Below are 14,560 nucleotides of genomic sequence, written 5' to 3'. Positions count from 1 at the left end.
GTTTATCATAAGCATGAACAGAATGCATCAGTGATTCATATTTCCTGCAACTTTCTGAAGAGGCAATGGCAATGGTGTGCATTTCTATGGTGTGCATTAGCCATTAGCGATGATGCTAATGAAAAGTCTTCTGTTAGATGGAAAGGCTTTCCCAAAAAACCTTCTCAATTAAATATTAACTACAAAGTAGCCTATGCTTACCTGGGAGAAGCATATAATGATTATTTGCATCAATCCAGTGGGTGTTTGTTTGTGCTCTACAAAAACACTGCTAAACATCCTCTTGCTAGGTGCCCACTGGAATTAAAGGGTAACTACACCCAAAAGTTATATTTCCCCAGAACTGAAAAGTGGTCTCCTGATGTCGTTTAAGCATTGTTTGTCTATTAAAAAGGTGTGATTTTGAGAGCAAAAACCTGAAAAAAAAGGGGGGAATGGAAACCTGTAAAAACAGAACTGATGAAACGGAATTTGGGGGGAAAAAACTGAGCCCTACACAGTGGATGAAAATGACCTGCATTCAGCACTTGGGTATGTCTCAATCTGCTTGACTCGAGTGTCTCTCATGGAGTAGAATTTCCTGCCTGGCTACAGACTGAGGAGAAACAGGCCTTTTTTTCCCAGCTCAGATGGTCAGTCGCATCTTCACTTCTCCTCTTCCCGGACTCTCCAAGTCCTGCCCGACCGTCTACCCATGATCCTACCTGCCTGGGGGCTTTTGCGGCTGGTGTGTGACACGTCTCTGGTCTGTGTCGGGGTGGTGGGAAGAAATGACACGCCGCAGCTTCCTGTGGAGGGATCAGTGGAGAGAGCAGGTTTGGCAGTCTATCGCTCACAGCCTCACTTACAGCTGTCACAGACAGACCTGACCCCCGAGAGGGGGAAAGAGAGAGAGGGGGAGAGAGAGCACTCGGGACCTGGCAAGAGGCCTACTGAGGCAATCTCTTTAAGTTTGAGGAGGTGTCAGAATGTCAGGACATCACTCCAGTTTGATTTCCTCCTAGTTATGTTCATTTCCTTAGTGTTTGTTGCCAGGTTTCACAAGTCTTGTTATCCCACTAGAGTAGACTATTCACAAGGTACTCTAGTATCCAAGGCTCAAACATCTCTTTATTTATTCTTCCCATGTTAGCTTTTGCTTTGTTTTCCCCCTTCTATTTACTCTTAACCAAAACAAAATCAGGACAACATTAATCCAAATGTTGACCGTCATTCATGCTTGTCTGCCTTGCTAACAGCTAAATCCTGGACAGTTGTAATTGGCTGAAGGAATGTTAGGAGATGATACAGTGCATATGGGTTTTCCCTTACACCTCCAGCAGCTCCACCGATCCCTACCTTCCGCTGAGGACCTTTCTGTGGACAATGTTGAGTAGCTCAATGTGTGTGACGTGACTGTTACTTAGTGTGAGGGGACGTCTGTGAGACAGTGACAGGCAGGCCTGATATCTGCAGGCTCTCTGTGCAGTGAGTCAGGAAACAGGGCTCAGACAAATGACGGTATTTGTTTAGAGATTATAACATCTTATATTCACAAATGTAACAGTACTTTTTAAAATTATTACGACCCATGAACCTTTGATTTTATCTGTACCAGGCATGCTTTCCGTTTCACATTTGGTCACTACTAGTACACATTTTCTCACGTCTGCCAGAGAGTCTGTGAATTGAGTGATGCTAGTGAGTTTCTGTTGCTAGATTCCTGTCCTGCCAGCCCTAACAGAGCCTAGAGACTTGCCCCCCCCCCCCATGGCTATAACAGCAGGCTCAGAGAGATTGAGTAAAAGCTCTCTAATTTATTACTGGTTCTTCTCCCAGACTAAATATTTACCCAGCATCCCATAGCAGCTTACAATAACACTGTGTGTTCTCTGGCCACCTGGGATGGAGGGGCAAGTTTTCACTGAATGCCCTTTACCGCTACACGTTTGTAAGAACCCTAGCCCTGGGACAAGCCCAGGACATTTTTGTGATTTAAATAGAGGAACCCAGAAAACGTTATGACAAAACATAATAAATTTAACTCTTATCACTCTCATAGATTTAGACCCACTCCCTAGCAACTCACTACTGATGCCTTTTCACTGCTACTCCTCTTCACTCTGAAGAGGTTAGGATCAAGTCCATCTCTTGCCGTATCACTTCTATTACTCATGGGCAGAAAATGTCGACAGACAATATCAATTATCCAGCCGACCTTGATCTAGTGCTCGGACCGAAGAAGGATTATTGAGGATGACAGATCAGGCTCCTGAACCCTGACGTGGGATTGATTGATCCTGTGATGGGAGTCAAGAAGGTCTCAGCCTTGCTGCTGTAGGGTAGGCAGTGATTGCGTGGCTTGCTGTTATTACTGCATTTGTGCCAAAATGACCCAGTTTCATGTCCAGGGTTGCCTGGTAACGTGCAGTGGTACTTTAGGGTGCTGCTGGGAAGCCTTTCACACTAAGAATGGGTGACGTACGGGTGAAAGCAGTGCGCGGAGACGCTGGCCTCGGTTCCAGAACATTCCCACAGAGACGTACGGAATGTTATGTCGTCAGTGTTCTCCTCCAAGCCCTCCAGAGTACAAAGTGCGTCCACTCGAGGGGTGGTTTCAATCAAGCAGTGGTCAGTGTTAGTGTAGTACAGAGCCGTTACGAAACGTCTGTGCAAAGTTCTGCACACCATAATGAGGAGGAACATACAGTCCTTTGTGATATTCATGTTTTCAATCCATACTGTTCATATGCATTGTGACAGCATGAAGTCAAATTTGGTGATAATCCTTCATCCTGTTTTTATTCTAATCACACACTGTATACCTGCCTGGGTAAATGGACCAGAGCTGGCCAACACATCATTTGCAGTCACCGGCCTAATGGGACCTCAACGCAGCAGCAATGTGACTCTGCACAGTGTCACTGTAAACCAGTAAATCCCGGGGCCATAAAAGATAGGGCCAGGGAGATTGGCTAGGAACTGCCTGCAGAGGTCTAAAAACACAGGCCCAATGAAAATGTTTCAAGGAGAAGCCCAGGCCCTGACAGAAAGCTGGAGCAGCTACTCAGCTTTACGAGCCTGTCTTCAGGGAACCCTTTGGAGTGTGAACAAACTGCCCCAGCTGGGCCTGTCTGGCTGGCTGAATGCATCCTGCCTCCTACAGACACAATACCACAATACCACAGCCTCCATCACAGCTGGGACTGGCAGCCAGCCAGTCAGGGAACTGGGAGATTTGCCTTGTGGCAAAGGAATGCCACTGACAGCCTCCAATATGGTTCTTACTCTGTTTCTACATTCTAAAGTGAAGAGATTTTATTCCCTGCATTTTGGCTAAGGCTTTATGACTTAGAGAAATGTTTTGTGGGGGAGATGGAGAGATAAGGTAGAGGAGATTGGCTCAGAAACACACTGACATCTTTCTCTAAAACACACACACACACACACACACAGAGAGTAGCACTTGTTGATTTCCATGAAGGATCAAAGCAGCTGTTCAGGGCTGGAGTTGGGCAGCTTGATCTTCACAACCAGCAAGAGTTCAGAGCCTGATCGTAAGGCTGACTGGACAGAGGTCCTCACAAGGTGGCTCAGGAGTGTGTGATTGTGTGTGGCGGTTGTAATATTGATATAATACTACTCAGATAACATGGTCAGGAACAGTTGTGCTTGTGGTAGATCTTTATCAGACCCTTCCAAGGATGAAACCTAGCCCATCTCCTGTGGTCTGACTCTGAGCCTGGTCATACACCACAACACCCCCAACCCTTGATGAAAATGTGTGAAATTTCTGGTGATGTCCCAGGGATCAGCATTGTAGGTAGAGGTCGACCGATTTATGATTTTTTTTTACAACGCCGATACCGATTATTGGAGGACCAAAAACAGCCGATACAGATTAATCGGCCGATTTGTTATTTATATATTTGTAATAATGACAATTACAACAATACTGAATGAACACTTATTTTAACTTAATATAATACATAAATAAAATCAATTTAGTCTCAAATAAATAAGGAAACGTATTCAATTTGCTTTAAATAATGCAAAAACACAGTGTTGGAGAAGAAAGTAAAAGTGCAATATGTGCCATGTAAAAAAGCTAACGTTTAAGTTCCTTGCTCAGAACATGAGAACATATGAAAGCTGGTGGTTCCTTTTAACAGGAGTCTTCAATATTCCCAATTAAGAAGTTTTAGGTTGTAGTTATTATAGGACTATTTCTCTCTATACCATTTGTATTTCATATACCTTTGACTATTGGATGTTCTTATAGGCATTATAGTATTGGCATCCTAATCTCGGGAGTTGATAGGCTTGAAGTCATAAACAGCGCTGTGCTTCAAGCATTGCGAAGGGTAGCTGGCAAACGCAGGAAAGTACTGTTTGAATGAATGCTTACGAGCCTGCTGCTGCCTACCACCGCTCAGTCAGACTGCTCTGTCAAATATAAAATCATAGACTTAATTATAATATAATAAACACACAGAAATACGAGCCTTAGGTCATTAATATGGTCAAATCCGGAAACTATCATTTCGAAAAAAAAACATTTATTCTTTCAGTGAAATACGGAACCGTTACGTATTTTATCGAACAGGTGGCATCCCTAAGTCTAAATATTGCTGTTAAATTGCACAACCTTCAATGTTATGTCATAATTATGTAAAATTCTGACAAATTAATTACGGTCTTTGTTAGGAACAAATAGTCTTCACACAGTTCGCAACGAGCCAGGCGGCCCAAACTGCTGCATATACCCTGACTCTGCTTGCGCTGAACGCAAGAGAAGTGACACAATTAGTTAATATTGCCTGCTAACATGAATTTATTTTAACTAAATATGCAGGTTTAAAAATATATACTTTTGTATTGATTTTAAGAAAGGCATTGATGTTTATGGTTAGGTACATTGGTGCAACGACAGTGCTTTTCTTCGCGAATGCGCTTGTTAAATCATCACCCTTTTGGCGAGTAGGCTGTGATTCGATGATAAATTAACAGATACCGCATTGATTATTTGCAACGCAGGACAAGCTCGTTAAATTAGTATTATCAACTATGTGTAGATAACTCGTGATTTTGTGAAGATTGATTGTTTTTTATAAGATAAGTTTAATGCTAGCTAGCAACTTACCTTGGCTCATTGCTGCACTCGCGTAACAGGTGGTCAGCCTGCCACGCAGTCTCCTCGTGGAGTGCAATGTAATCGGCCATAATCTGCGTCAAAAAATGCCGATTACCGATTGTTATGAAAACTTGAAATCGGCCCTAATTAATTAGCCATGCCGATTAATCGGTCGACTTCCAGTTGTAGGCTCTGAGCCCAATCTGTTTTCATCCATGCATGTATTTTAGTGTGTGTGTGTGGGACAGGGATACATAGAGAGGGGCCACCTATTGCTCCATGCTGAGGAAGGGGAGAGCGAGAAGTGTGAGACAGGCTTCAAACGAAGAGTCGAGTTTCACAACCTGGTGCAGAACAGGAAGCTAGGCTTAACACGGGAAGCAAACCAACATCAGGAAATGAACACATATTAAAACCTGTAAGAATGTAGTCGGCAAATACACAGTATAGGATTGGATGGTAATAACACAAATGCATTGTGTTATTTATTGGTACAATGACGGTTGATACTTCCCATGACTTAGGTGGGATACCTATAAGTCAGTGTGATTCTGTTCCTAGGCCGTCATTGAAAATAAGAATTTGTTCTTAACTGACTTGCCTAGTTAAATAAAGGTAAAATAATAACAAATAAAATAATTATAGATCACTATTAGGAAGGTTCTTTCTCCAGCCTGAGGAGTGAAATGAGAAGAATTTGGTGCTCTGCTGTATCTCAGCAGGGTTCCCAGTTCTCAGAAGACCCTTTCCTGGTTGAAGCTGTAACTATGTCGCCCCCCACCCCCCCTCTCTGTCTTTCCCCTCACCTTTCCCATTCCTCTACTGAGGAGAGCGGTGCAGGAAAAGGGATGAATATGTCATGTCAACAGTAATCAAATCTCCCTGTAACAAGGCTTACCTCATGTCTGTGTTTTGGGCTGGGAGAATAACGACCCCAGTTCCCAAAGCTCAACCAGGGGTCACATTGCTCTGTTTAGCAAAAGTAGGGACTTCTTAATTTGCAAGAATATTTAGGTTCTCGTAAGTGAGATCATTTGACCCAAAATATGAACTTAGTGCTTGGTTTTCACATTCATTACAGCTTGAAAAGCGAATGTATTTTTTGTGGTATGCAAAATGAATTATTTGTAGGTTAAAAAGTGTGCTGGGCTTCCAGATGTTGTCTTGGTCATTCCTCTCTCTGTGTAGAGATTTGTCCCCTGTTGTTCATTTAACATTCTAAACTTTTGAACATGAAAAAACAAACATATAAAAGTGAAGCTTTTAGCAATCACTCTTCAAAAACCATTTGCCACAGAGAATATGAGAGAATTGAGAGATAAAAGAAAATAAGTAGTTGAGTCCAAATGGTAGAGAGGACTGGAATAGACGGAGAGAGACGTTGAGTGATAAAACGCAGTGAGTGGATGTGTGTGTGTTATCTGAAGCTGAAGGTATACAGCAGCGTTATATCTCTTTCCCAGCTTAATAACTTCCCACCACTTACTATGGTGCTTATGGCCCTGTTCCCTCTCTCTCGTCAACACAGCACCACCTGTTTCATTCCTCTGTCTCCTTTTCTGGCAATATTTCTCTTTCTTTCTCTAGCTCTCTTATCTTTTCCCTCTACTTTATCCCATCATCCCTCCATTTCAAATTCCTTCTCTCGCTCTCTGACTGAAATTCCTTTGTTGCTATATTTAATTTACCATTGATGTATTTGGTTATCGTTTAGAGTTGAAGTTTACATATATAAATCCAGGTTGTGTATGTTTGAGTGCTGGGAAGTCCTTTACGTCAGTGCTGAAAGCTGTCTGGTTGTGATTTATGTGGGTAGTCTGGTTGTACTCAGCACAGGTAAAGCTGAGATTCGCTATGATATACAGTAATTAAGCAATAAGGCCCGAGGAGGTGTGGTATATGGCCAATATACCACAGCTAAGGGCTGTTCTTAAACACGGAGTGCCTGGATACAGCCCTTAGCCGTGGTATATTGGTCATATACCACAAACCCCCGCGGTGCCTTAATGCTATTATAAACTGGTTACCAATGTAATTAGAACAGTACAAAGTACTATTTTGTCATACCCATGGTATACGATCTGATAAACCAACATTCAGGGCTCCAACCACCCAGTTTATAATATATCATATCATTCTATTCTGGTAATCTACAGTTTTAAAAAAAAAACTATGTGCTGGGTTGTGCAAATGTGTTCCTCCTCTGTGTTGTTTCTCATCGGTCTGAGTGGCTTTGGTTTAGTGCTGTGGAGCAAAAGCTATAACTCTCTTTGCCATTCCATGCTGAAGGCACATTGGGGCATTGCCAATAGTGCAGACCTGTGGACCTTGACACACAGCGCCTCTGCCACAACAGGAGCTGATGCAGACGAGCACACAGGAACCGGTCTGCTTCAGCGTGGACATGGTTAGGGAGCTGAGATGAATGTTGGTGGATAAACTTGACTTCACATGGCCACTTGCCAGTCTGATTGGCTTTTATCTAAATAATCTGTAGCTTAAATGTACTACATGTCAAAACCACTTTACCATAACCCCCCCCCCCGAGACTCATAAACCGCTTTTCAATAGATGATCTATAAAAGCACTACTCTTTAAAGTGAAATTCTCTTGTATTGGCGTTTTTAACCTGTGAGGGAGTTTTAGCCAGCATTAGCACTGTCAGGCCGTTTGAGAGCGCTCAATAGATATGACTCTGGGCTGAAAAATCATGTGGCTTCCATGGTGCGAGTGGCACGTGTTGATCACGTCACATGCTGCAATGTCAACCGTGTTTTCGTTTTGGTATTGATAGGTCTGTGCAAATGTATGACGCTCCTGACACATGGTGTTTACAGTGTTATTGACATCACTATGACTGACCCCAGTCACATGTAAAGTCTTGTAAGCTTTCCAACCTAAATGCCTTGAAAGGGTTAGGACAAAGTGGTTTATCTGCTATGTGGTGGGGGACATACGGCTTGAGTTATGATTATGTGTTTTGGATTTAAATCGAGAAAAATAAAAGACTAGTAGTCAGGCAGCTCAGCTTGCCAAGGTAAACCCCCAGAGTCTAAAATCACACGCCGTGTCTGTACCGTCTGCAAAGGTCTGAGTGTGTCATACAACATGGTGGTTTTGAGGGTATGGTGTTTTAGGAGCAAATGGAAACCGTATGTTGTCTTGAAGAGATGGCGCATGAATAAAGTCTTTATGTTACTGGAGTGGTAAGAGTTCAACATCCGTTGGTGAAAGAAAACTTCTAGAAGAACGTTTAGAAGTTCACCAAAGGTGATTGACAGTCTAGGGAGCATGCATTTGCTACAGCGCTTCAGTCACTGAGACGATGTCCTGGGATGTTTCAATCTGATACGATGTCTATGTGAATGTTGGGTCACCTTTTACTTGTCATACTTTTTTACCTCTATCTTCTTCACCCTCAGGTCCACACCAAGTTCCACTGTCGCCAGGCCCACGCCCCAGGAACAGACACCTCCTGTCTCACCTTCTCCTACGACGGGACAACGCTGGCCTCTCGAGGAGGTGGGATCTATCAGCCTGCCTCACTACTTACCTGATTCCCCCTTACTACAGTACACCACCAGTATAACATGGACGTCAGTGTTGCCTGACTGTGCGTTCTACAACACTGTACTGTAGCTCTGTGCCTGTGTGTGTATACATTGGAGCGAGTCCCTCTGCCCCAGCCCTGACCCCGTGCTTTCAGGGGAGATGTAATGTCTGAACACGCATCCACAAGTCTGCTGTTTCAGCGGGGAAAGAGCTCATCTCTTCCCCAAAGTGCAAATAAAGACAGCCAGTCTGTCACCATTAGCGAAGCTGTGCAGCACACATGCAGATCTTCCATACACAGAAGCAGAGGGGTTTCCTCCGTCTTAGCGTGTGTTCTGTTCTAGCCATACGTCCCTCTGAGTGGGCTGTAATGCTTGGCCCGTGATGCCTCAGCCTTAGATCATGCCTGTGTTGACTCTCATCAGGGTGCCAGTGTTCCTTAACCATTATAATTTCCTGGAAGGTCACTGTTGAGTTAAGAACAAACTGTCTTTTACTGTACATGACTGACCAGACTGTGTGACCTATGGTACGTAATACAGGAGAGAGTTGTACATCAGTGCACCGTGAAATAATTGCAATAGCTCTTGAATAACTTCCATTTTCTCTGCCAGGTGATGACACTCTAAAGACCTGGGACATCCGTAACTTCAAGAAGCCTCTGAATGTGGCTACAGGGCTTTCCACCTTCTTCTCCATGTGAGTGCTCCTGTCATTATTCCCTTGATTAATCATTGGTGATTTGAACACCCTTTATGGGATTTCCTGTGATTACTTTAATATAACTGGTTGGTACTACCTACATGTGCAGGGTACAGTTCCTGAGAACAACTGAAGGACATGACTTATAAAAAATAAAAATAACGTGCTTCTCTAGTATCATCTGGCTGAAGTGTGGTGTGTGTGGCTGTGTCCCGAACAGGACGGACTGCTGTTTCAGCCCGGATGACAAGCTGCTGGTGACGGGGACGTCGGTGAAGAAGGACGAGGGCAACGGGAAGCTGGTGTTCTTTGACAGAGCCTCCTTCCAGAAGGTTTACGAGATAGATGTCACCAACGCGGTGAGAAACATTCTTTAACTTTGACTGCAACAGTAATAATTACTGACCAGAATGACTACATCGTATCCTCAGGTTCCAGTTAACTGTGTTGGTTCAGACATTATAATAAAAACATGTACATTGATAATCAAACAGTAATAATTGGTTGAAGGGGCAACATTCATTTATGTACATTGCAACAGAGGCAGTAATGTAGACTTACCTAAAAAGTCCCTAAAATGTCATTTCCTCTCAGGATTTGGGGTTTGTCCTTGTGTTCCATCTTTAAACTCTCTTATATCAGTCTAAGCTCTCATTTGGGCAGGAAATAAGTCTTGTCTGTTCAGATTAAGGGGTTTAAGGTAATTTCCCATTTAACCCAAGATGAATTATCCTCAGCAGGGATTAGAGCTACTTTACAACCACTACTGTGACTGTACAGGCAGGATAGGAGGGTTATCCTGGGGAATACTGCACAGTGCTGAACTCTATTAGTCAGTTCTGATACTGTAGATACTGCTGAACTCTATTAGTCAGTTCTGATACTGTAGATACTGCTGAACTCTATTAGTCAGTTCTGATACTGTAGATACTGCTGAACTCTATTAGTCAGTTCTGATACTGTAGATACTGCTGAACTCTATTAGTCAGTTCTGATACTGTAGATACTGCTGAACTCTATTAGTCAGTTCTGATACTGTAGATACTGCTGAACTCTATTAGTCAGTTCTGATACTGTAGATACTGCTGAACTCTATTAGTCAGTTCTGATACTGTAGATACTGCTGAACTCTATTAGTCAGTTCTGATACTGTAGATACTGCTGAACACCTAACTTAATCACTCAGGCCTGGTGGCTACTGGTTCTGTTGCCTTGTGTCAGTAGCAGTGAGGGTTTTTTGATGGCCAAGTTCTGTTTTAACAGTCCTGCTGTTTGAAAATGTGTATTATTATAGAGGCCCATCCAATATGTGTTCCTGTTGATATGAGATGTAGATTTCGTTAGGAACAATTCATGGAACAAGGGACCTTAAGCTTTGTATCACGTCGTTTAATTCAAGCCATGCATGTGTGTCTGAACATCAGAATTAGCCTACACGTATCCTTGCTGCATTTCAATAGTGTTAGCCTTTTCTCTTCAAGCATCTGACTTGAGTTATGGCTGTGGGTCTAAACATGGCCACCTGTGCTATCTCTGAATGAGAGCAGAATACTGATGTTTCCCCCAACTCTGTGGTTTGCCAGTGGCACGATCATCTTTCAGTGCAGGGACAACTTGAAAACCCAGCTCAACCCATCCAAGCCAAGCTAGGAGAAAAGAGTCAGGAACACGGTTTGGGGCCTAGCCAAGCCAAGAAAGAGAGGCGAAAAATGTAACCCTACTCTCTGCCAATCATCCCCGTCAAGTGTTGGCAGAAAATGCTTTTCCGATTGACTCAGTAAACATTGGATAGAGAATTAACTGGTCTAACTAGCAAAACATTGTGTAGTCCATTCACATACACATATTAATGTACATGTGAAGTAATGTACTCTGCAATCTAGCATATAGGGAACCTACTATACATGCTACTTGTTGCCAAGGCAAAGGGCACGTAGGTGTAAAAATGATCTGCTAGAGATACAGCAGCTCCAGACGCTCTTCTCACCGACACTCCACTGCAGCGTCTGTCTAGCATTAGCTGATCAGAATAGCTCTCTTCACCAGGGTAGATGGGGATTCAGATCAGAAGGCTGCTGAGAGAGAGAGAGAGAGAGAGCTCTGTCTGTGGAGAATTGAAACCACACCGCCAGCCCCTGGTTGAAAGAATGTTCTCTCTGTGTCATGTGGTACAGTACAGTATGCGCAGCGCAGCTCTTTTTCCATTCTCCCCTCTTCTGCCAATCCCTTTCCATCTCTCCTTGCTCTCTCTCCCCCCCACCCCGGCGCTCTCCAGTGGATTTATCAGAGTGTATGTGTAGTCAAAACAGTGAGGTCTGACAGAGGCTAACTCAGTATCCCTCTGGTCCAGGCTTGACAGCCAGGTTCTCCAATCCTCTGGGGGTTTACAGCGGCCATGTTGCACCCTACCTGCCAGCCGGCTGCTGTCTCTTCTCCATGTATGTTTGACAGCCGGCCTGGCACAGCCTACAGAGAGAGAGAGACAACTCTTAAGTGCATGTACCCATGTATATTTAGTACCTTCCCCATTCCAAATCAGAAAAGCAGAGCTCTGTGGTGTTAAACGTTTGTCTTTGCAGCAGATGTAGTTATTTCTGGGGCGACGTGCACTCGGGGGACCTGACCAATGAGCTGTTTACTGTGTTTATACCAGCCGTCCCCGCTCTGAGATGGGTTAAGAATTTAAGTGCAGTCTTTATGAAACGGTGTACCAGGCGGTCAAGTGAAAGGCAGGGTTACCAATCATCTCCGACTAAACAGTCTACATAACCCCTGGACCCGGGGCATAGGCTGTGCTATGGCGTGGAGGAGTTGTTAGCCTGGGTTAGGTAAATACTCCAGCCACTCTAAGCTTATCTCTGTCGATCACAACGGCCATGAAGCAGGTGAGGACTCAGACTCACTCCAGCCGAGGTACAGTGGGAAATACCTCTGAGAAACACCTATCAGTGAGAGTACTGGTGGATGTAGCAGTCCTGGGAACCCTACGGTAGATTCTTCTGGGGAGAGATGGCAAAGACCCAGTGGGTGTAGTGGGTATTTACTTCTGGTGGCTGGGTGTTGTGTGTCGGTGAGGCATTGTCCCAGCCTCACATTCTCATAGTGTGTGTCACATCTGTGTGTTGATGTCTGCACTCGCTACACTTCACTTCTCACGCTTGATGGCTCTCAAACAGTAGTCTGCCTCTCCCTCTCCTGCTCTTTGATACAGAGGCTTTCATCTTTAGTGTGAGGAGGGTGGAAGGTGGGACAAGGGCCATGATAGTTCTCCTCTTTGTGGCTCAGTACGTTGCTCCTCCACAAGAGCCTATCTGGAGGTCATTCTGATTTCAGTTATGGGGTGCTGAGGCAAACTTGGACACTTTCATTGAGATTTTCTCGTTTGATGGCACCAACGCTAGATTTCTGTCTGCTGTGGGTAAATAGTCAGCTGTGGCATTGGAAAAAGGGGGGTGGTAGTTAGGCTTTGTATGGACGTGTCCTTACAACCTTGTGTGGAGTAGGAGTGTAAACAATGTATTCCCCACACTGTAAACACACAGCTCTGAATATCCACATTAGTACCCTCTACTGCTCAGCGAGGCTACCACATAGCTCTGCTGGCTTGGGCTGGGCCATACCTGGCTGGGCTCAGTCAGTTGGGTTGGATCGGACTTGTTCTTCTGGTCATGGTTCTGCTGATCTTGCCTGTGTTGGGCTGAGCTCTGCTAGGCTCGGTTCTACTTGGTTCTTTCCTGTGTTGGGATGCTGCTTAGTCAAGTCTCTGAGCTATGATTGAGCTCCACTGGAGTGGAACGGAATTCCTCAATGCTATGCATGTGATGTGATATATGTGCTCCGGTACCATAGCGACCGTGATAGGCTGTTTTACACACTGCCCATTGATTGTCATTGAAGCATCTCTACAAGGGGCGCTTTGGTTCATTACGCTATACACACACACACAGTTCTGTCCAGATACGTTTGTGCAGCATGTTTACACATTTCACATTTCTTTAAAGTTCTGATTGGGAGCATTTTCTAGATCTTCCTAAATCATCAATTACTTCACCACATGGTCAGTGGGGCAAATTAACCCTGACATGTCCACTACACTCACTCACCCGTCACCACAGAGCTGCTGGAGGTGCCTCGGGGGTCTGCTAGGCAAGTCTTTGAGGATCTGGCATGTTGTGGTGAGGGGCTGTTTGGCTGACTGTGTTTATGTAAGTGCATGATGTGTAATGCCTAGGTATTGTGGGAATATGTGAGTTCCTAATAGTATGTGTGTGTTTTAGTTGCTGTGTGTTGGTCCCCTTACCAACTGGAGCCCGGTGGGAAGCTGAACAGCTGGGCGTTAAGCAGCTTTCAACCTGTCACAGACCCTCCCCACAGCACGCCACCCCTAGTCCTAACCGTCCCCATCCTGTCCCATCCCCCACTGGGCCACTGATTTCCACATCCACACTAATACTCCATCCATGGTCTCTGCTTGTAGTACTGCCCACTGCCCAGCATCATTCATAATTTATTTTAATACAAAACGCTATCCTTCGTGAACTAAGAAATCATCATTATTCCTCCCTCTCTGTCACACAGTCATGCATAGAGGAAATTGCACCTCAGTGTGAGTGAGTAGGGCTCTGACGGTCATGGAATTTTGGATGACGGTAATTGTCCAGACAAATGACCACAGTCTATGTACATTGAACACAAATATAAATGCAACATGCAACAATTTCAAACCTTTTACTGAGTTGCAGTTCATATAAGGAAATCAGTCAATTGAAATATGTTCATTAGGCCCTAATCTATTGATTTCACGACTGGGAATACAGATGTAATACAGATACCTTAAGAAAAAGGTTGGGGCGTGGATCAGAAAACCAGTCAGTATCTTGTGTGACCACCATTTTCCTCATGCAGCGCGACCTCTCCTTCGCATAGAGTTGATCAGGCTGTTGATTGTTGCCTGTGGAATGTTGTCCCAATCCTCTTCAATGGCTGTGCGAAGTTCCTGGATGTTGGCAGGAACTGGAACACGCTGTCGTACACGTCGATCCAGAGCATCCCAAACATGCTCAATGGGTGACATGTCTGGTGAGTATGCAGGCCATGGAAGAACTGGGACATTTTCCAGGAATTTTGTACAGAACCTTTATCAAGCTGAACCATGAGGTGATGGCGGCGGATGAATGGCACGACAATGGGCCT

At 44.3% G+C, this 14,560-nt stretch overlaps 1 protein-coding gene across 1 annotated transcript in view; it reads left to right on the top strand.

Annotated features, from left to right (window-relative positions):
- Window positions 1-14,560, top strand: part of wdr70 (WD repeat domain 70) — an 86,296-nt gene that overhangs the window by 49,828 nt on the left and 21,908 nt on the right. Inside the window, exons 11-13 of the mRNA XM_014130171.2 lie at window positions 8,536-8,635; window positions 9,280-9,364; window positions 9,588-9,726. Coding sequence (XP_013985646.1) covers window positions 8,536-8,635; window positions 9,280-9,364; window positions 9,588-9,726 — 324 coding nt within the window. The remainder of the gene's footprint in view (window positions 1-8,535; window positions 8,636-9,279; window positions 9,365-9,587; window positions 9,727-14,560) is intronic.

Source organism: Salmo salar, chromosome ssa01 (genome assembly GCF_905237065.1).
Source record: "Salmo salar chromosome ssa01, Ssal_v3.1, whole genome shotgun sequence".
Taxonomy (NCBI): domain Eukaryota; kingdom Metazoa; phylum Chordata; class Actinopteri; order Salmoniformes; family Salmonidae; genus Salmo; species Salmo salar.
Note: the sequence above shows the minus strand (reverse complement) of the source record. Positions and strands in the feature narration are given on the sequence as shown.